Genomic DNA, 23200 nt, shown 5'->3' on the forward strand with positions numbered 1-23200 from the left:
CCGCACCCATGTGGGCTACGCATCGCGGTAAACTTGATTTGAAACTAGTTTGTTATATAGTTGTATTTCTTTTTCAATTACTTTTATGATCAAAGTCAAACTGCATTTAAGACTTAAATGCCGAAAGCTAATATATGGTTTGTTGAGCAGGGTTTTCATAAACATTGGAATTAACAAAATTCTTTGGATGTTGATGCAGATTATAATCTCTTTGCGATGGATACTTCTCGCAGAATTGCTGGATTCAAATATGATTGCTTGCTTTTCGGTATGATCTGTGCTACTCTATTAATGCACTCTTACATATTTCAAGAGTTGTACAATTTTGGTTCAAGTGTTACCAAAATGCACATTGAAATTATTATCCCAAGTTTTGTAAGCTCTGCAAACATTATAGTGGTAATGGTATAATCAAGCAAGGAGTACAGAGTATAGAATGACACGTCAAATTATGAACGAGTTTTATGTCAAACTGTTTGGGAATTAAAAGACAAGAGAAAAAAGAAACAAAAATGTTTTCTTTTTGGTTTATATATTTGAAATAAGAAAAATACAACTTTCGTCTTGTTTTGAATTTTGATTATTAAATTTTTAATTTTGGGAGAGTCCAACCAATGAAAACTTATAGTGTGATAATAGTTTTTCTCATAAAATTTCTAAATTGAAAATAACAATTTAAGAAGTAAGATTTTTTGGAGATTACTAGTGTGTTTGGATACACCTTGATCTGAATCTTTATTATTTTCACGTCAATTCTTAAAAGACATAGAAAAAACTCTTTAGTGTTGTTTTTGCATTAGACATAGTGAGAAAGTGTTTGACATACATTACCAAGGTTTTTCCAAACACGCATTAGGTGTCACTAATTGATATTCCTTAAGGAGTTCCAAGCAAGGGAGAGACAAGTAGACAATCAAAGCATTATTTTCATCTTTTTCCTCATTTCTCCCCAACCAATTGAACCAAGACATTGCAAACGTGTTCTGTTTTTTTTTTTTTTTTTTTTTTTTAAAGAGGAGGGTGTGTTATTAATTCATGGCTCCAATCTTTTCAACAGATATGGACGATACTCTCTACCCATTGAGCACAGGTCTCAATTTGGCATGTCGCAAGAACATAGAAGGTACAAACATAAACAATGAAAATTACTAAAACTACAATGCCTCTAGTGTTAAGATAATATGCAAAAGTGTAAAACACGTCCTTTAGCTAACCAATCTTGTTTACAGAGTATATGTTGAAACACCTGCATATGGAAGAAAGTGAAGTACCAAAGATTTGCGTGGATTTGTACAGGGAATATGGGACAACTATGGCAGGACTAAAGGTAAGAAAAAATTGCCATTGTTCTCGGTTTTCACTTTCGTTATTATTTCCTTATGAAATAACAATTTCAGGCCTTTGGTCATGAGTTTGACAATGATGAATTTCATGCCTACGTGCATGGAAGATTACCATACAAGAAACTGAAGCCAGATCCAGTGTTAAGGAACCTTCTGTTTTCCATGCCTCAGCGTAAAATAGTATGCAAATAATTTCATATTAGTTTGTTTTATTCAGTGGAGAGCATTCCATCCAATTATAAAACTTGGAAATCGCCATCCCAGGTATTCACTAATGCAGATCAAGCACATGCACATCAAGTTCTCAACAGATTAGGCTTGAAAGAATGTTTTGACAGCATCATATGCTTTGAAACACTTAATCCTCCTAATTACACAAATGTACCTACTGATAATCTCGCGCTAACATGGAGTAACTCGTTTAACAAAGATTGTAACCAAGTAGAGAACCGATGTTTCAACTCCAAGACACAAATCCTATGCAAACCCTCTGTGGAAGCCATTGAAGTTGCCATTCAGATTGCTAATTTAGATCCAAGGAAAACGGTAAAATCTATTATGCAAACTAAAAAGTGACACAAAATTTACGCATTTATGTGTTTATTTATAGATTTTGGTCTTGGAATCAACTTACTATTGGTTTTTTCCCCCTCTTCGATCCTATGCAGTTGTTTTTTGATGATAGTGCTAGAAACATTGCAAGTGGGAAAGCTGCTGGACTTAACACAGTTATTGTAAGCTATAATTTACTATTTATGCATCTTATTGGGAAATTTAAGAAAACTGGCTCCATAATTCATGTACACATCTAAAGCAAGTTAACATTCTGGTGACAGGTGGGACGATCAGATTTGGTTCCTGGTGCTGACTATGCACTGAGTAGCATTCATAATATCAAAGAAGCATTACCCGAAATATGGGAGGTTGAGGGAGAGCTACAGCAAATGATCCAATCCCCAGCAGTTGAAACCATGGTCCTTGCATAGATTTTGCTTTAAAAAAGAAACAAATTTTACCTACCGAACAATCCCAGCCATGGTCCATAGCAATTGTCTCCCCACAAATGGTGATGCTTAAAAATGTAAATCATATTGTTGGGAGCATGTAAGCGCAAATAACAAAGGAAGAAATTAAGAAATGGAAAAGAGAATACTATTGTTATAAGAATTAAGCATGAGTCTAGTCATACAAAATATGGATGTGGTATCTCCACTCTGTCTCCGGAAGTCAACCAATTTGGCAGCCACTAATGATAATCCAGACACATTAACATGATTAATAAGGGACAATCAGAACATTGGAAACTGAACTGAAAATCAGAAGAAAAGTGTTGTACTTCCACGTAAAGATCAACCCTCTATAGGCAGTTCTCCGCAATTAACAATTCTGCAAGGCTTTCGAGGGACATCTAACCTACTCGTCTCCTGGGATTCAAGTGTCTTCACAACATCCATTCCATCAATGATATGTCCAAATACAACGTGACGATTGTCTAGCCATGGAGTCTGCATCAAAAAATCAAGACACTTAATACTGAATAAAAGTCAAAATTTTGAAGATTCGTATATTTTAGTTAAATAATTGAGCATTGAATATAAGAAATAGCATCCACAGCAAAATGGTCCAGTCTATTAGAAGGAAACATATTCTTAGACCTGAAAACAGACTTAATAGATATATTCCCTAGTGACTCACGAGACATTACCAATAATTTAAACCAGCCAGTGGATATTGATAAGGCTTGATTAGAATTTTTACTTTTACAATCACTGAAGTTTTTATATATTAGTAACTTGTAAATTTTAGGATGACAGTACATGTCTCTCACCTTTACAGTGCAAATGAAAAATTGACTCCCATTAGTATTAGGACCAGCATTTGCCATGCTCAGAACTCCAGGACCGACATGCTTTACTGCAAGAAAGTGTTGATAGTAGAAATTTCAGAATATTAAATATACTATTTTAAATTGGAACAATGCCCAAAGCTGAATTTCAGATACCAATTCGTCAGTCACTGCTATAAATTTATAAATAAATAATATATTACTATCCAGCCAGCAACAGAGACATACAGGCAAAACTCTCATCTTTAAAACTAGGACCATAGATACTAATTCCACCAGTTCCCTGCGGCCAATAAAACACATTTTAAGTGAGAACAAACATTACCACCCTCACTGATGCATATACATGGCATAGCAGAGTGAAAGTAAATGAACTCATCAGTACATATATGCAGGCACACAAACAAATATAACAGAGCTCACATTTCCTTCTGTAAAGTCTCCTCCCTGAATCATGAAATCTTTGATTATACGATGGAAGGAGCTTCCTTTGTAACCATATCCTTTCTCACCTGTACAAAGATTGTTCAGCTTGATCTATGAAATTCAATGTCACATAATCCATTTCACAGTAGTAATTCAATTACAAAAAGAAAAATGATGCAGAAAAAAGTTGATTGCTTGCCTGTGCACAAAGCACGGAAATTTTCAACGGTTTTAGGAACAACCTCTCCAAATAGGCCCAAAACAATCCTGCCCACAGGTTCACCCCCAACTTCTACATCAAAGAAACACTTGGTTGTCACCTTGGCTTGAAGCTCTACAACCTAAAGGTAACAAAACCATGTAAGAAAATCATCTTAACCGCACCAGAATAGATTATTGAGCATCACCAAGACCTTTTTCAGTTTAACTCAATGAATACAATCCCAAACATGGAGTTGTGTGTTGCAACAATCAACAATCCAAATACTGAAACACTCTACGATCAACAAGAGGTCTAAATTTTAATAATCAATCAGGATCTATTTGGTTTTAATTTAACAACGTTATCTCCTTCTTTTTTTTTTCTATTTTTTCATAATTACAAGAATATCACCTTGTTTTCACTTTGTTTCTCATTTTCAAAAACTTGTAAAGCAAATGGTGAAAACCATGTCCTTTTCACACTCTTGTAACAATGACCAAGTGGAACAAAGAGCATAAATTAGAAAACCCAAAGGTGTTATCCTTTAACTTCTCCACTGTTTCACATTGGCTTACTATTATTCAGTAAACATATTCCCAAGCCACAAATTCTAAATGACAAACTTACATTGTCTGCAGCATTGACACATGTCATTCTCCTATATCCAATTGACCGTGCTTCAGATTGTCGCGTGACAGAAAACCTCAGGGCGTTATGTGATCTTGATGTCAATGCTTTACCATAATAACCAAGCGGTGATCTGGTACCGTAACATACCACACGCGACCTTTGAACCTTAGACACATCTTGGCTAAAATTACCCTGAAAAAATGGAAGCAAACTTTTACAACCCAAAACCCTATATGGGCAAAGGTTTGAAAAATCATCCCTTTCACACATTAAATTAAATGGAAGCGATTTGGGTGCTTCAGAAAAGCAAAGTCAAAAACAGTGCACTAAAAATAATGGCTATTTTCCCTCAGAGGATGAGAGAGAGAAAAGTAGGAAGCAGTTACCTGAAGAGGTGGAAGTGAGTTCTGACATTGAACCAATTGAGCTGATAATGGAGACGCCATACTCACTCACTCGCACCTTCCCTTGCTGTGTGGGTTGCGAATTTGCAAAAAACAAGAGAAGACACAGCCTGAAACTGAAAACCGTAAGAGATAAGAGAGTTTAAGTATGTGTATTTTCAGAGGGTAAATACCCATTTTGGTAATTCAAGATGTAAGTTGGTGACAAATTAATACTTAAAAATAAAAATAAAAAAAATTTAACAATAAGTTGGCTAGAAAGTATAATAAATTGATCTTTCCATTACATCTGGAGGATCATTTTATTATTAGATTATAATATTTAAAAGATTAATTTAATAATAAATTATATTTTTAATAATTAATTTAGTATTAAGTTATATTTTTTTTAAAAGCAATTTATTATTAAATTATTGCGAGTATTAATCTATCACATCTTTTATACATTGAAGCCCAAACTTTTCACCACCCCTCACAAGCAACAAAATGAATAATTATCCATTTTTATATGTAAAATTATTACTCCATAAAAAATAGTCTCGTTTCAATTAAATTAGTAATTTTATTTTAAAGTACTCCGATGCAGTATAAAAAAACTTATTGCAAGTTTTCTATAAAATTGTGAGACTTTGATTTAGTTAATTATTATATAAGATGAATACTAACTTATTTTTGTTTTGCTATCTAGTGCTGGTCCTACCACGAACTCGACTCGCATTGATTTCTCAGTCACGATCTGTGAATTAAAATGTAATGTTGATTAATGGCAAAGAGAAATGGTCAGCACATCTAAACAAGTTATTATTCAAATATGCATATGTTTGTTCTGTTGTTCAATTCCTAACGAATTAGTTATTTTTAGGCTTCGACCAAAAATCTAAAACAAGGACGAATTTCAGCCCATCAAAGTGGTCCAGGCTTTGAATATTATAACCAATGCTTTTGTGCTAAAACTTCCTGCACCTCTGTATACTTCTACCTGCACCCCATTTCCAAAATGTTATAGGGGTGCTGGTAAAAATTTATTGAGATATAGGAAACAACAGTCATGCTTTTGTTACAACCCGCAGAAGAAGAAAATAAAAACTCCTTACATAAATGTGTTTGATTTGGAATCACACTCTAATTATTGATAATGTCATGACTCTTGATTGGAATGGAAGAGTGTATGAAGTGTGAAATTGAATTCAACCAGATTTTCATTAGTGGTAAAAGAATTGCCTAGGTCATTGCTTTCACTAAAAGCAAAAGTTTAGTTGGAAACAAAAGAGTTACATGTGAGAAGATAAGTAAGTCTTCTACAACATAGATAACAAGAAAAAGGAAATGGACATCTCAATTATGGGATGTTCTTGAATATTGATAAGTATAAGTAATAGAAATACATTTATAAATGTTACAATTAAGTTGAGTGTCAAATAGAAATCAATTCTAAATTCCAGCATAAAGACACCTAGGCTTATAAAAATGTCCTATTTGATTTGAAGTTTAGATCATTTTTTAGTAACTCATTTCTATTTTAAGCTTAAATACATTTTTTGTCACAACAATTTAATGTTATTTTTATTTTCATCCTTACAAAAAAAATCATTTTAATCCTTATAAAGTGTGTTTGTTTTATTTTTCATTCTTATAGTGTTTTGAACAGTAAAAAAGGCCTCAAACAATGAAAAAAGACTATCTAAAGCGCTTTTAAGGATAAAAAACACATTTTACAAGAATTTAAACAAAAAAATTACAAAGACAAAAATAAAAAAATACTAAATTATAAGAATAAAAAATATATTTAAATCATAATTTTATAATTTTTAAAAAATACTAAAACTACCCCTATATTTTTTTCACATTTGTGATGGGTGTGCGTGAGGGTGGTTCATAAATTGTACGAATCAAGTTGATCCGTATGTTGATATTAAGCATATGAATCAACTTGATCCATAAGCCTTTTACGGATCAACTTAAAAGGCTTACGAATTAAAGATATTTTCGTCATTTCATCTTAACACCAACAATAATACAGAGTGCACCTAACAACACTCTTAATAAAACTAGAGTCGAGCTTAGACTTAGACTGGAGAAGCCATTGCCTTAGGCCCAAGAGTGAGAGCTAGCACACAAAGAAAAAAGTTCAGATAATTGTGAAGAGGAGGAAAAAAAACTTTGACCATTCATTTTTTTTTTTACATTCTTGACTTTTAAAATTTTAATTTTCATTTATTAAATTAAACATGATTAATATAAATTTTAATTAAAAAGGAACTAAAATTTACTATTATTCTTTCCACTCTCGACTTTTCAATGGAATTAATATGTTATTTTTAAATTTTTATTTTTATTTCTAAAATTGTATATGATTAATATAAATTTTAATCAAGAACGATGGTTTATTATCTACTGGTTTTATTGAAAATTAACCATTAGATTGATTTTTGTTATTATAAATTATACCTACAGAATCTTATATTAATCTAAATTATTTAATATTTTATTGATGCATGTCAAAATTTACATAATAAATAATTTTAAAAAATATAAAATTAAGAATTATTTGATTATATATTTATAATTTTTAAATTTTGATAAAATTTAATACAAACAATTAAAGTAATATATATTATAATTCAACAATTAAAACTATAAAAATTACATTTTTTATAAAATTATTGGTAATGTAATAATTATTGTAGTTTATAATGATGAAATTTAATCGTCTGACGTTTAAATTAGTATGCAGAGACTCTCCAAAAATTGAATCAGCTACTCTTTTCGGAGGCCTTTGGTATACATAAATCACTTTGCTCTGTATTATTTTCACCTAAAAAAAATGTACGCATGAGTTTTTTTTAAAGAATAATGAGTGTTTTTCAATCCACCGGTTAGAAACTAATTTTATTCATTAATTATCGTTGGCCTTAAATAATTTTACACACAAAATAAATCAATAACCTATTAATCGAATCATTCTCTCATATATATAAATGCAATTGGGTCTTACATTAGTATATCAATGATTTAAGTTAACATGTTAAATATAGTAATACAACGAAATAAATAAGATTGTTGGGGAAAATACATAGGAAAAAACCTTTTTAATCAGCATTTGGTCTAGTTGGTAATAAGATAAACAAAAATCATTTATACTTGCTGACTAATTAATCAATTTAGCATGGAGGAACATTCTCAAACAAGGAGACAATTTTTTAATCAAAAACTAAAAGAGAAAAACCTTTTCCGCAATCCAAACAACACTGAGGAAGAAGCTAGAAACCAAAATTGAAATTAAAGAAAAAAATAAAGACACAAAAGAAGGGTATAATAAACATGGGATTATACACTAACTAGTTGGGTCTCTAACGCAATTTCCTCCCCCACCTCATCTTCAAGCTCCCATCAGCGTTCCAATGCCATTGACTCATTATTTCTCCAACTCTCATTGGAATGTTTTCTCGAAAGCATCGCCATTGGAACATCGTCGACAAAGAGAAGCAAGCATTACCTTGTAATGGAGATCTAAAAACATAAGTGGTGGCAGAAAGAAAGTGCGGTGGAGACAATATTATCCTTCCATTACAATATTTGAAACGGGAAACAAATGAAAAAATATTGAGAAAGAAAAATAAATGCCTACAAAATCAGAGACAATGTGAGTATTTGTGCAGTATTGAGTTTGAAAGAGGGATTAAATAGTATTTGTGTGCAATTTTGATTGAAATTTGTTTTCGTTATTTTGATAAAACTTGACTACCATAAAAAAATATTTAATATGAGTAAATATTTAAATGGTCAAAGTTTGAAATATTTTTTTTTTATATTTTTTAGCATTAAATATTGATTTATTACACACATTTAATATTATTAATAATTTAACAAGTGGATAGAATAATTAGTTATTTTTATATAATTATAATCTATAATCAATAAATATTTTAAAATATATTAATTATATTATAAGTAAAAAATTTATTTTATATCTAAAAATATTTTCAATACAATATTTATATTTATAATGAATAACTTAAATATTATTCGTAAGAAATCAAATAATATTATTTTGGACATCTAACGATTAATTAAAGAATAATAAAATATTTTATTAGAAAGAAATAAATTTATAATCTATAATGTTTTCAATTAAAGGTATTTTTTAATTAATTAAAAATATTTAATGAATAATATTGAGTATCAAGTAAGAACATTATTTTAATGCATTCTCCTTGTGTTTTTGACAAACTTTTTTTTGTTGAAAAAATTTATTGAAATAATAGTGAGTATGTATTGGTAAAACATTGAATATAATTTTTTTAATGAAAAAAAATAAATTTTTGTTTGAATATTATATTTAAAGATATTAATAAACAAAACATAAATAAAGTTTAAATATTTATATAAAGTCAATATTATTCATTAAATATTTTTAATCCTTATTTGAATTAAAGTAATTTTAAATATATTTTCCCTTAATTGAATTTTGGATATAACTTTAATTTTTTACTTTAAATAGTTTAAGTTTAAAAATCAATATATAAGTAAAAATCTTAAAAATATGTTTAAATATTTTTTTTACATATTTTTTTTTATTTTTTAATTAAATATAAAGTTGAGAAAATTGGTTTATTATTTTTTTTTTCTGTTTTTAATAGTTATCCATTTAATTTTTTCTTCTATGGTTGTATGTAATTTTCATTTTCCTTTTTCCATTGACTAATTTCAAATGTCTATTTTGAGAATTGTTAATATGTAAAAAAAATGAAGCATAAAGAAGTTAAGAAATATTACATTATATTTAAAATATTATACATTTGCAATATTACATAATACATTAAAATAATATATTTCAAATATAAGTATGAATATTTTTATTAGTATTATAATATTTTAAATATAACAACAATCAAGGTCACGCAATTTTTTATTCACTTTATATAAATTTCAAAGTCCACAAAATAATTTTATGTTCAACATTAAATTAATGGTTTTCTATCATTGAAAAGTCTACAAACATTTGAAATTCATTAGTGTTAAATAATTTAATATTGAATATAAAATATATTAATTAATACAATAACGAAGACTTTTCAATGAATCACTAATAATAAATTGTAGGTTGTGAAAAAGTATCCCATTTGCCAAACACATTAAATAATTATCTAAAATGAATACATTAATTACAATAACGATTTTTTTAATGATTTATTAAACAGTAAAATTGAGAAAGTGAAAAGGGCTTCAAAGCATTTTTATTTTATTTTAAATAAACATATAATAAATGTTTTTTTAATTTATTTTATTTTTAACAATTTTTATATTAAACAAAGTTATGATTTTTATTTTATTTCAAACCGTGATTGTTTTATTTTTTGTTTTTAACAATACCTTTCAACAATATTTATTTTATCTTATTTTAAACAATAACAAATATTTTTATTTTATTTTTTTCTTCTAATATTATTTTTAAAAAAATTAATAAATATAATAAATGAATTCACATATTCAAACATTTTTAATTATAGCAAATTTATTTTAATTTGATATATTATTTAAAGTTTTAAATATTTTAAGAATAACTAGGGTTGGCTGTAAAGTTTAAATAGTTTATACAAAATCTTAAATTCTATACTTGCGGTCACTATTATACATAAATAAAAGTTTTAAGCATGTAATATTTACTGATTATCCACGTTTAATAATTAACGAAGTGAATAACTCGTAACTACAAAAGGCTATCATGAAATTAATATAAACAGTATATTTGCTTGTGAGTTATACAGAATAAGGTCCTGCTTGGGGTGAAGTTTCAATTTTTAAAAAAATAATAACTAAGTTTTTAGTTTTAGTTTCAATAAAACTTTAAACTTAGTGTTTAAAAATATGATTAATTTGAAAGTAAATTAATTTTAAAAGTTTGATATTAAATTAAAGTTAGTTTAAGTGTTTTTATTTGGTGGTGATGACAATGGTAATGATGATGATGTCAGTATCATGATGTCAGTAGAAGTGATGACGATAAAAATACCAGTAGTTATTGTAATGACTATGACTGTGACAATGTGGATGGTAGTGACAATGACGATGTTGGTGGTAATAGAAGTGATGAAGGTGGTGGTGATCGTTGTAACAATGTAAGTGATAACAGTGATAATGTGGTGACCGTAGTGATAGTGATAACAAAGGTGACATTGTTGGTAGTGGTAGTGATAACAATGATAATGGTGATAATGATATTGGTGTGAAGGTGATGGTGACAATGTTGATGATAGATAGTTGTAATGCCAGGAAGTAAAGTGATAATAATAATGACGTGACATTGATAGTATTGGTGGTCATGGTGATAGTGTCATTTTCAAATGTGTTAAATATTTTTTTTAAAACTAAATATCAAGTTCTCAAAACTTTTTTTCTTGATTTCAAAAATGATTTAAAAATTATTTTAACTTTATTTTCACTAAAAATATTTTCTCTTAAAAATTATATTTGAAAATTAAAAACTCCTGACGGCTCCAAATGGACCCAAGGATAAAGATATGCCAAAGTCAGCGCTGCGTGTTTTTTATTTGATATTTTTTTACCAATAGCTTTGAAAGGATAGAAAAGGGTGGCCATTGAGTTCCCCTCATCGTCTAGTGGGTTTGGTTAGTCGTGAATATATATAGGGAGTTGCTACGTGCACCCAGCATTATTGCTGGGGCACCCAGCAAACAGTGAAGTGGCGAAACTGCCCTTCAACAATTATTCTTCCGGAAGAAGGTTCTTCCGGAAAGTTTCCGGAAATAATTTTTCCGGAAAGTTTCCGGATTCCGGAAGAATAATTTGTGTCTTCCGGAAATACTCACAGACAATTTCCGGAAGAACGTCATCCGGAATGAGGGGGGGGAGAAGCTTCTTCCGGAAGAATTCCATTGTCTTCCGGAAGAAGCTTCTTCCGGAAGTTAGTTTTATTTTTTAATGCGTATGTAATGACGATTTTGCCCTTGTGTAAATTTCTTTAAATTAACGTCTTCAGGCTGTGTTTTACTGCGCTTTCTTTCTTTCTTCTTCCGTTTGCTTTGTTTCTTCTTCCGTTTGCTGTTGTTTCGGTGGTGGTCCCTTCAGCAGTCTGTTGGTGGTCCCGTGAAGTGAAGTATTTGAAGATTTGGTGGTCCCGTGTTCCGTATTTGAAGTTTTATTAGTGGCTGTTGTTCCTATTTTGTCGGAGGTACGCGTTTATTTCGTTTTCCGGTTAGCTTGTACGCGTTTATTTCGTTTTCCGGTTAGCTTTTAGAGAAGAAAAACAGTAAAAAATGTATCCGGAAGAAATTTTAGGCACAGAAGGAGGAAGGTCCGGAATGACCACTTCCGGATGAAGGTCTTCCGGAATGTTAAATTATTACTAATTTATTTTAATTTCTGTTTTATAATTTTTTTAATTTCTGTTTTATATATATTTCTGTTAGTTAATAATGAATTATTGGTTTAATTAGGTATAATGATATATATTGTGGATTATAATTTTTTTTGTTTTATAATGGTATATATATATATATATATTTCTGTTTTATAATTTTTTTTTATTTCTGGTTTATATATGTTGTGAATTATTGATTTAATTAGGTATAATGGTATAATATTAAATGATTTAGGTAACTTAAATGTATAATGGTACAAAAATGTTTTATTAGTTGTTTATTATAGTGATAAGTTTAGTTTAAGTAAATAATGTAGTTATAAATTTAGAATATAGTGATAATTTTAATATAGTCGTGTATGATGCATATGTCCTATTAATATGTTTGTTATTTAAGGTGTAGTAAATTTTTGGATGTGGTTATATGATAATTTGAATGTACTTGTGTATGATGCATATGTCCTTAAGATGGACGAAGATCAATGGAGGTATGACTTTGCGATGTCACAAGAAGTTCATATGGATTATGATTATGATAATCAAGAAGAATGTGGAGTGAATGAACGACATGTCGATTGTTCAAATGCTTTTAATACATCTCAGGTAATCATAGATAATTTGAGTCATTGGTTGAATTGATGGTTTGTACGAAAATTAATGTGTTAGGGTTGCGTTGTAGGTATTCGCTACTCGAGATGATGTTTTGCAATGGGCTCGAACAGTTGCCCATGAAAATGGATTTGTTGCAGTGATTATGAGATCTGACACAGAGACCGGTAGCAGAGGAAGAAGTTCATTTGTGTTAATTGGGTGTGAAAGGAGTGGTACGTACAAGTGTAGAAATAAAGAATTCGTTAGAAAAGACACCGGGAGTAGGAAATGTGGTTGTCCCTTCAGGCTTCGTGGGAAACCAGTGCGTGGAGGGGAAGGTTGGATGGTGAAGTTGATCTGTGGGATTCATAATCATGAATTGGCGAAGTCCTTAGTTGGACATCCATACGCCGGGCGATTGACTAAGGAAGAAAAGAAAATTATTGCTGATATGACAAAGTCGATGGTGAAACCGAAAAACATCTTGCTAACGTTGAAGGAACACAATGCCGACAGTTACACCACGATAAAGCAAATTTACAATGCAAGAAGTGCATATCGTTCTTCAATAAGAGGAGCTGATACCGAAATGCAGCATCTGATGAAGCTTCTCGAACGTGATCAATACATTCATTGGCATAGATTGAAGGATGAAGTTGTGGTGCGTGATCTGTTTTGGTGTCACCCAGATGCAGTAAAGTTATGCAATGCATGTCATCTAGTGTTTTTTATAGACAGTACCTACAAAACAAACAGGTACAGACTCCCACTACTTGACTTTGTTGGAGTGACACCAACGGCGATGACATTCTCTGCTGGGTTTGCATATCTGGAGGCTGAGCGTGTTAATAATATTGTATGGGCTTTGGAACGATTTCGAGGCCTATTTTTAAGACACGATCGCCTCCCTCTTGTTATTGTCACTGACAGAGACCTAGCACTGATGAATGCAGTGAAAACTGTGTTTCCCGAGTCTACTAATTTGTTGTGCAGGTTTCATATCGATAAGAATGTGAAGGCGAAGTGCAAATCTTTAATCGGGGAAAAAAATGCGTGGGACTATGTAATGGATAACTGGGGTACTTTGGTTGATTGTCCGTCCGAATACGAGTTCCATGAGTCATATCAGAAGTTTCAAGTTGCTTGTTCGCCTTGGCCGATGTTCGTTGACTATGTTAACGACACATGGATTATCCCCCACAAGGAAAAATTTATTACAGCATGGACGAATAAGGTCATGCACCTAGGCAACACAACAACAAACAGGTATTAACAACTGATTTTATTTGTTAGTAACGATTAATATTAAATGGTATTTAATTGTTGTATATTTTCATGTTTGTTGTGTATTTTAAATGTAGGGTTGAATCAGCTCATTGGGCTCTCAAAAGAGTACTACAAAATAGCGTTGGAGACCTATGTAGTGTTTGAGATGCCATGAACAACATGATCACGCTGCAACACGTCGAAATTAAAGCATCCTTTGAAACCAGTACGCATGTGGTTGGCCATGTATATAAAAAAACCTTATACAAGAGGCTTCTTGGGATGGTTTCGAGGGATGCTTTAAATCAGATTGCTTCTGAGATTGACCGTCTATGTTATCTCGGCAACAATCTCTCTTCTTGTGGTTGTGTGATGAGAAGCACGCACGGGCTTCCTTGTGCATGTGAGCTTTCTAGGTATACTGCTAGCAGCATCCCATTGGAGTCAGTCCATCTTTTTTGGAGGAGACTTTGCTTTTCAGACCAAGGGTTATGTGAGACGGAAGTCACCATCAAGGAAGAAATAGAGGTCATATCTAAAAGGTTTGATGAACTTGATGTGGCTGGCAAAGTAAATCTGAAGAGTAAACTTCGAGAAATCGCATACCCTGATCATAACTCTATGTGCCCTCCTCCATCAAAGGTGAACACTAAAGGTGCACCGAAGAAACCGATGAAAAGAAGTCAAACATCCACAAAGCGTGATCCGTCTTACTAGGAGTATGTTGATGCTTTTCATTCTGTTCAAAGCAGCAACTCTCCAGTGAAACGAAGTGCATCATGTTCTCAACCGCGTCAGCCAACAAGGATCATCCCGATGTTGGATCAATTTGCGTCATTCTTTCAAGGTTTCATTCGTGACGTTGTGGATGTGAAAGCGGACGGTAACTGTGGATATCGGTCCATTGGCGCTTTATTAGGTATGGGGGAAGATTCGTGGCCGTTAGTGCGTAATGAATTGCTTAAAGAACTTGGCAGGTGGTCGCATGAGTACATGAACCTCTTCGGTGGCACAGAGAGATTTGAACAATTAAAGTTGTCCCTACTTGTTGATGGATTTTCAAAGGTATGTTTTTAGGTTAATTTTTTTTAATAACAATGTTTAAATTACTTACATGTGTATGTTTGGTTCATTCAGGTTAGTGTGGACAAGTGGATGGATATAACAGACATGGGATATGTGATTGCTTCACGGTATAACGTAATCCTTGTATCGTTGTCCCAACAACAAAGCATGACATTTTTCCCTCTTAGAAGTCAACCACCACCTGACTCTTCTGGCCACCGCATCATATGTGTCGGTCACGTGTTTGGAAATCATTTTGTTCAGGTACATTGAATATAGTTAGTGTAACAATTATGCAATGACTTCGCTTGTTCGCTTGGCACGGTCAGCGCATGATATAATGTTTGTTCATGTACAACAGGTTTATTTGAAAGACCATTGTCCGTTGCCGCCCCCAGCGCTGTTGTGGTCAACCAATTGTTATTCTCAGGCAAAGCAATGGGCAATTCCATATATTAGTAGAATGCAGGAATACACAAGCTTGATGTCATTCAAAACACACTATGTAGACCTAAATGAAGACTAAACATTCATTGTTTATTTATTTGTATTCCCAAACATGGGTACTTGAACATGGAAAAAGGGTTCATTTCCTATTTTTTTCGATTTTGAGACTTTGTTTTGACGTGTTAGTTGACGGAACTGGGGAACGGGACTATTTTTTTTGGATTTTTTGACGTCCAAACATGAGAAATGGCCGCCCTCCATTGTCTCAGGGCACAGGCACACCCACGCAAAAAAATCCCAAACATGGGTACTTGAACATGGAAAAAGGGTTCACTTATGAATTATTAATCATTTTAAAAACTTTTATTTTTTATGTAATTCTTACAAACAAAACTCATGATTCTAGGTTCCCTTTTTTTAAAAATAAATTTAAAACAACCGTAAACTTCGCTTAAGGACCACAAACAATCGGAATAACAAACTATATTATAAAATAATAAACTGTGCAAAACACGCCAACTATATTAAACAAAAACTGTAATAATTACAAATATTCATGTCAACTACAACACAACAATATAAATACAATGATCAATGGTCCGTGCGGCGTCTCTGACGAGCCCTGACCGTCCCATCAGCACTGGGTCCCCCTCTCGCGATCGTCAGGCAGTCCTGCATAATGTCATATAACTCTGTGCCTGCAGTGACTATCCTAAGGTTGAGCACACGCTCCAACCTCTGTGCAATCGCCTCATATCCCTCGTAATCATCCTGTCAAAGTCAGTAAAAACATTTATTATGAAATTCAAAATAAACAACAACTCATAAAACATTAAACGCGCAAATAATCTTACCACATATGGAGGGGGGTCAAATGCCACTGGAACCTGGGGGCTGGGCGGCTGTATGTAGTCCTCAGGGTCTGCAGCTGGTGCATCCCTCTGCTGGTCAGCTGCCTGGGTCGGTGTCATGAAAGGGTGAGATATGCGGAAAAACCACTCAATGTAATCCGCAGATACCTGCCCAGGCACTAAACAAGGCTGACCCGCAGGTAGTAAGTGATCCGCAAACTCCATCCACCTGTCATCTATCTGCTCCTGTGACAATCGTGCACTAACAGGCGGCGGAGGGATGCTCTGGATGTAACCGAACTGGCGTACCACCCTCTCCGGTCGAACTGCGACGATCATAGGACCCCATCTGAGCTGACCCTGGAACGATGAAATCTCCTGAAACGCCCTAACACCCCGATGCTCCGTGTACGACAACCAGGACACATCTGTGACGGTCAAACCATCACAACGTGCCCTGTAGGGTGCTCCTGTGATGCCCTTCATGTGCGCCTTCGACGTCAACCACCGGGAAGCACGTGGGGACGTCTCCTGGTATGTGTCGTCAGTCACGCACTGATGCACACTAGGGAAGTGCTCATAGATCCAGCACTACACAATAATTGAGGTTAACATAACATAAAAACATGTTTAAATCATAATCGAACCTAACATATTAATAAACACAAAATTTACCTGAAATAGCGTCAAGTACCCCGCAAGCTGTCGGGTGGTGGTCCTACAAGCCTCATCTAACTGGTCGTACATATGAACCAGCGCGGCAACCCCCCAAGCGTAACCACCACTATGAGCGAGGTCCCGGAAAGCGTCAAGGTGGACCACATGCACGTATGTTGCACTCTTATTAGCAAAAAGAGTGCAACCGACAAGGTGCAGCAAATAAGCGCGAGCTGCGACAATCCACCGCCGGGCCTGACATCTGGTCTCATAAATGTCACGAACCCATCCTAATCGTACATATGCTCCACGTGTGAGCGCTGTCTCGGCTCTGGCCTCCTCCGCAGACACTTCCAGCAACTCCGTGAGCAAGAATCTGGCCTCCTCCGTAGAAAGAGCGTGGAAACTGTGCAAGGCGCCAGTGATGGGCAAATGTAGAATGGACGACACATCATCCAATGTGATCGTCAGCTCTCCTACTGGAAGGTGGAAGGTGCTAGTCTCACTGTGCCACCTCTCCACAAATGCGGATATAAGTCCAGGATCGCCAGTAATAACTGAACAATCTATCAGTGGACTTAATCCTGTGGCAGCCACCAGGCCTTCAATCTCAGGCACTGGCCTCCCAATCAGTGTCAGCTTCCTCCCATGTGACACTAACTTCAAATCAGGACGTTCCTGATTTGAAGTACAAATTATACAATTATTAAAAAAAAATTAATCATAAACAAATAAATAAACAATGACAAATAATTAACAAATTAAAATACCTGTCCACTCCACACGGCATGTGCAACATGCTCGGCAAATGATGTGAGCACTGACGGGTCACGTGGACCACCAGGGAATCCCTCTGCAGCATCATCACCATCTGACCCCTCACCACTATCAGCACCCTGTGCGTCCGCACGCATCTCAGGTGCCTCCGTAGGCTGCTCAGGGACATCATCAGTCATGTCAGCGACGTCCTCAGCCATATCACGTCCCTCCGTAGTCATCTGATGAACGCGTAGCCTACGGGCTGAGGCAGTAGGCCTACGCCTCTCGGGAACATCGCCAGCATCCTCGCCAGCAGCTCTATCTCTGCCTACAAATCTACCTATGGCACGACCTAAACCTCGTGTTCTGGCCATGATCTGTAAATCATGTCGAACACGTTTTTTTTTCGGTCAAAATATACACAATTTTCTTTATAAAAAATCAACTTTATTTATAAACAAATAAGACTAACTTAAATCAAATCATTTTCACACATACACGACCTAATTTTAAAAAAAAAAATTAAACAACTTCATTTATATAAAAAAAACAACTAATGTAAAATAAAATTATTAATAAACATGCACAACTTAATTTTTTTTTAAAAAAAATAAACAACTTCATTTATATAAAAAAAAACAACTAATGTAAAATAAAATTATTAATAAACATGCACAACTTAATTTTTTTTTAAAAAAATTAAACAACTTCATTTATAAAAAAAAAAAAACACAACTAATATAAAAATAATTCATTACTAAACATCCACAACTTAATTTTTTAAAAAAATTAAACAACTAATGTAAAAAAAAAATTATTTAGTAAACATCCACAATTTTTTTAGTAAATAAAATACTTCATTTATAATAAAATAAACTAATTAATTATAAAAAATTAGTATTTTTATAAAACTTCCAAAACACACAACTTTAATTATAAAAATAGACAACTTCATTTTTAAAGAAAAAACACTAATTTAAAAAAAAAACAATAAACAAAAACAAACACAACTACTTTTATAAAAAAAAATTAATTTACAAATTAATATTTAGTAAAAATACACAATTTAAATTATAAAAAAAATATGACATCAAAAACCCAAACTTCATTTTTCATAAAATCTAAAAAACAAAATAACCAAAATAAATAAAATAATTCATTTAAAAAAAACAAAACAATTTATGTTTAAAAAAAATTTAAAAAAAAAAACACAAAAAAAAAACAAAAAAACCACTTCCGGAAGAAGTGGTTCTTCCGGAAACACTCCGGAAGAAGGGTTCTTCCAGAAAGGTCTTCCGGAAGTTTGAAACTTCTTCCGGAAGTGCGAGTCTTCCGGAATTCTTCCGGATGAACCACTTCTTCCGGAAAGTTCCCGGAAGACGTTTTCCGGAAGTCTTCCGGAAGAAGTGTTCTTCCGGAAGACGTTTGGTTACTTCCGGAAGAACACTTCTTCCGGAAACTTTCCGGAAAACGTTCTTTCGGAACTTCCGGAAGAACCCCTAAGGGGTCTTCCGGAAGACTCCTCCGTCAGCGATTTCCGCCATTTTTTCCGGCGTCCTCTCGTCTTCTCCCCTCTCGTCTTCTACCCTAGGTTTCGTCTTCTACCCTAAGGTTCCGTCTTCTACCCTAAGGTTCCACTAACCTAACGTTACACTAACCTACCCTAATGTAGTGCATAACAAAACCAAAGCTAAGAAGAAGGCCACCTACCTCGAAAGCAAATGGGTCCAAGGGCTGTCGGAGAAGCTCGCGGAGAAGAAGCTTGTCGGGGAAGAGAGAAGAGAAGAAGCTTTTTGCGGAAGAGACACAGTGAGAAAAAGAGAGAATGCTTCCGGGAAGAAAAAAAATGCTTTTTATTTTTTTAACTGAAGGGCAAAATTGACCTTTCATTGAATTGCTGGGTGCACCAGCAATATTGCTGGGTGCACCTAGCATATCCCATATATATATTGTGGAGAAGTTGGTGCCTTTAGTCGTGGGGAATCAGTTTTTTGGGGACTTTTTATGTCTTTGTTCGTACTATATTTTTTCTTTCCCTTTTTGCATTTTGCATTATAAGTTGCACCCAACTCCAATGATCACGCAGCATGTGTTGGACGTAGTAGTAGTGGGAAATCTGCCCCCGATTTACATTCACTTGTGTTGTGCTAAACTTTGGTCGTCACACCAATTATGTTTATCCAAATAACCGTCGAGGAAAATATGGTTAAATGCCTCATAATTCACCCTCTCCCTTTGCTCCCATTAATGAAAAAAACAAGCATGACTAGACAATTCACTTCCATCGATCGAGCATGCCATGCCTGCACCAACAATTTCAAATTCTCCAAGGACAGAAATATACCATTCCTCTTGTGATTAGAATTTTGAACTTTGAATTTTGTTTTTCGGTCCTAAAATTATATAAATAATAATGAATGTAAAAAGGAAGTGCTGCGCATGAGCAATACATGGTCCCCTGCGGTTTAATTGCAGGTGCAATGAGAGAGAGTATGGAAGAAAGCATGCATTGCTTACCTGTTACTGTTGGTGTATAGTACGAAAATTTTAGGTTGGGTTGGGTCTATTGGGTCAAAAAATAAATATTATTTTAATTTTTCTAAAAAGTTATAAATATTAAAAAGTATAAATAATAATTAAAATATCACCTCAACGACTTTGCTTATGAAATTCATAGGTTGAAAAATAAAAAAACTTGGTGCCCGAACCAAAGTTCACCGAGGTCAACGAATTGGTTGAACCAAATCAATTAAAATTGGTTGAACTAAATTGAACTAGTAGATCAGAGGTTAACGAATTGAATCAATTTCGTAAATTATTAGTGTAAGATTTCATAGATAATAAAAGTTTAAACTTCTAACTTTTATTAAGAGAATTTCCAATCCTAGTTGCTTAGTAAGTTACCTGTTTTTTTTTTTATACATATAAGTTACTTATTTAAAACAGGTTGTTTAATATTTTTATAGCATCGTAGGAGATCTTCTATTATGTTGAGTTATTTAAAATTAAACTCTAATTATTTTTGTAAGCACAACAAGTTGCTTACGATAAGAAATATTTTTTTTGTCATTTAAGAATTATCAAAAAGGATTATTTAAAGTTTTATTGAAATAAAATATATGAATTGTTTAATTATAATGTAACATTACGGAAATCAATTATCAGGAAATAAAAAAAAACTTTAAATAAGTTGTTTAAGTTGTAACCAATTAGAGATGCTCTAATTAACTCAAATTAATTCCGATTACACAGACGCATGTACACCCCCTCTCTCCATCTATAATTCAACTAGTTTCGATTTATAAATCAGTATTGAACCAAAATGACTGAATTTAATTATAAATATTCCATGTTAATCCTCCATTGTATAATAAAAGATCGTAATTCTTAAAAGTAAGATAACTTTTTATTAGATTTTTTTTTTGGAAAATACGACATAATCATAATCATTAAAGTACATTTTTATCTTTTGTAATAGAAACAACACATTAACTTGTTCGGTTTTTATGTTAAAAAATTATCTTTTCGCTAAAATCTAACTGTTTAAGTATATTATTTTTATCTTTAATGTTAAAATTTGTATTTTTTCTTAGTCTTAATTATTTTTAATCTAAAACTAATGTTTATATATAACTATTATAAAATTAACTATTTTAAGAATAAACTAATCTGTTAGTATATTATTTTAATTCCTAAAAAGTTATGCACTATTCTGTTTTTTTTTACTAGTTTAGTTTTAAAAAAACAGTTATACATATTATTTATGTAATTTTAAATATTTATAGTATACTTTTATATTCTATCCGAATCTAAAAATCATGATATTATATTTTCTCTCTTCAAAACCTGGCAACTCATAAGTTTACATTAATGTTTTAAGTTCATTTTTATATATTAAATTAAACTACGCTATTTTAAGAATAAATTAATCTCCTGGCATGTCATTTTCTAAAAAATGTACATTATTTTTATTTATTTAAATTTTGTGGTTTTCAATAAGTCGTGTGTATTACGTATATATACTTTTAAATATTAAAAAATACTTTCTAAATTACAATGTTTGGTATTTAATCTAAATTATAAAATAATTATAAAATATACTGTTATTAATTAATTTCAACAAAACTTTCTAGTCAATTTTGTCACTTGAAAAATATGCAAAGCAAAAGGTTTACATGGTTGCAACTTGAAGACTTTTTTTCTGAAGACTTTGTTTTCACCTTATATGTGAGACAAAATGTAGTCCCAAACATTGGGGCTTTACAATTAATGACGAACACTCATAGGGGTAAAGAATTTAAAAGGAAATTGAGCATTTGACGAAATATTCAAATAAAGGAAAGAAATATAAGTAATGAGAGATTATTATTATTATTATTTAATTTGTTGCAATGGCAGATCCTGAAACAGAAAGCAACTTATGTGACAAATGCATTCTCAACATTTTCCCTCTTTCTCAATTATATGAAGCCACAAGTCAAAGAAATAGAAAAATAAGAGTATGATTACATTTTCTTTTCAAAGCTCTTCGGATTGATTGGTTGATGTCCGTAATTCGGGAGCTATTATCGTACTCTGTCAAAGATTGAAAAATACCACTCATATTGAATTATACTTACGACACCTCAAATCATACACCAAAGATCATTGGTTAAATAATTTTTGTGACTAGTGAATTAAAGATATAAAATTTATTTTAAATATAATGTAAATGAAAAAATATTTACATTTCTTTGATACGATATTTTCAAGTAAAAAACATCACTAAAATTACTCAATGAATCGTCTATAAAAAAATTGATAATTTAAAAATTCGAATAATGTATTTAAATTAAAAATTTACAATAGAGTACCTTACATTTGTTGGTTGATAATATTTAACATATTTTATTAAATATTCATAATTGTTTAATAAATAAATAAACTATTTTTTTTTTACTTTCAATTCACTTTTCTGTACTTTTGAGTTTTGAAAAAATAATTAACAAATTTATTAAAATTAAGCTCGGTAATATAATTACTTGCAATAGACATTGTATTTAAGTTGTCTTATAAAGTATGCTTATGTTATTGAATTATCATAAACCCCTACTAATTTTTTGAAGTGAGAAAATATCAAATATAAATATTTTTATTTGACTTTTTTAGTTAATATTTAAAGTCATCCAATTACCAAAAAAAATGTCATAAAAAAGAATTTTAAAGAAAATAACAAAATAAAACCGATGTTAAAAAATTCTGGGGTATGTCCCACCCATTTAATTTCATTGATGAGAGTGATGATGGGGCATAGCTAATTTATTGACTTCAACAGCACCAGAAACCAGCAATC

The 23200-nt window shown here is 32.1% G+C and overlaps 2 protein-coding genes and 1 long non-coding RNA gene across 3 annotated transcripts in view; 2 read left to right on the top strand and 1 right to left on the bottom strand.

The window, feature by feature from the left end:
- Positions 1-2514, top strand: part of LOC100786323 (uncharacterized protein C24B11.05) — a 5270-nt gene extending 2756 nt beyond the window's left edge. The window contains exons 2-8 of the mRNA XM_003554536.5: positions 200-268; positions 1058-1123; positions 1230-1327; positions 1398-1523; positions 1608-1889; positions 2012-2077; positions 2180-2514. Coding sequence (XP_003554584.1) covers positions 217-268; positions 1058-1123; positions 1230-1327; positions 1398-1523; positions 1608-1889; positions 2012-2077; positions 2180-2329 — 840 coding nt within the window. The 5' untranslated portion in view covers positions 200-216 and the 3' untranslated portion in view covers positions 2330-2514. The remainder of the gene's footprint in view (positions 1-199; positions 269-1057; positions 1124-1229; positions 1328-1397; positions 1524-1607; positions 1890-2011; positions 2078-2179) is intronic.
- Positions 2482-4969, bottom strand: CYP14 (peptidyl-prolyl cis-trans isomerase CYP14). Its single transcript, NM_001254058.2, has 7 exons — positions 4834-4969; positions 4445-4639; positions 3815-3956; positions 3613-3701; positions 3418-3472; positions 3172-3257; positions 2482-2848 (listed from the first exon to the last, which is right to left on the bottom strand). Exons 1-7 carry the CDS (start codon positions 4891-4893, stop codon positions 2693-2695), a joined length of 783 nt encoding a protein of 260 aa, NP_001240987.1. The 5' UTR covers positions 4894-4969; the 3' UTR covers positions 2482-2692.
- A 10386-nt stretch (positions 4970-15355) lies between these two features.
- On the top strand, positions 15356-15615 carry LOC121174144 (uncharacterized). Its single transcript, XR_005889988.1, has 2 exons — positions 15356-15418; positions 15516-15615. It is a non-coding gene; the product is annotated as an uncharacterized lncRNA (long non-coding RNA).
- Positions 15616-23200: the final 7585 nt, after the last annotated feature.

This window comes from Glycine max, chromosome 19 (genome assembly GCF_000004515.6).
Source record: "Glycine max cultivar Williams 82 chromosome 19, Glycine_max_v4.0, whole genome shotgun sequence".
NCBI classification, from domain to species: domain Eukaryota; kingdom Viridiplantae; phylum Streptophyta; class Magnoliopsida; order Fabales; family Fabaceae; genus Glycine; species Glycine max.

Coding starts and splice junctions, on each gene's coding strand:
- CYP14 (NM_001254058.2), bottom strand. CDS start 4,893: ATGGCGTCTCCATTATCAGCTCAATTGGTTCAATGTCAGAACTCACTT. Junction 4,640..4,833: donor ACTCACTTCCACCTCTTCAG/GTAACTGCTTCC, acceptor CCATTTTTTCAG/GGTAATTTTAGCCAAGATGT. Junction 3,702..3,814: donor TTTCCGTGCTTTGTGCACAG/GCAAGCAATCAA, acceptor ATCTTTGTACAG/GTGAGAAAGGATATGGTTAC.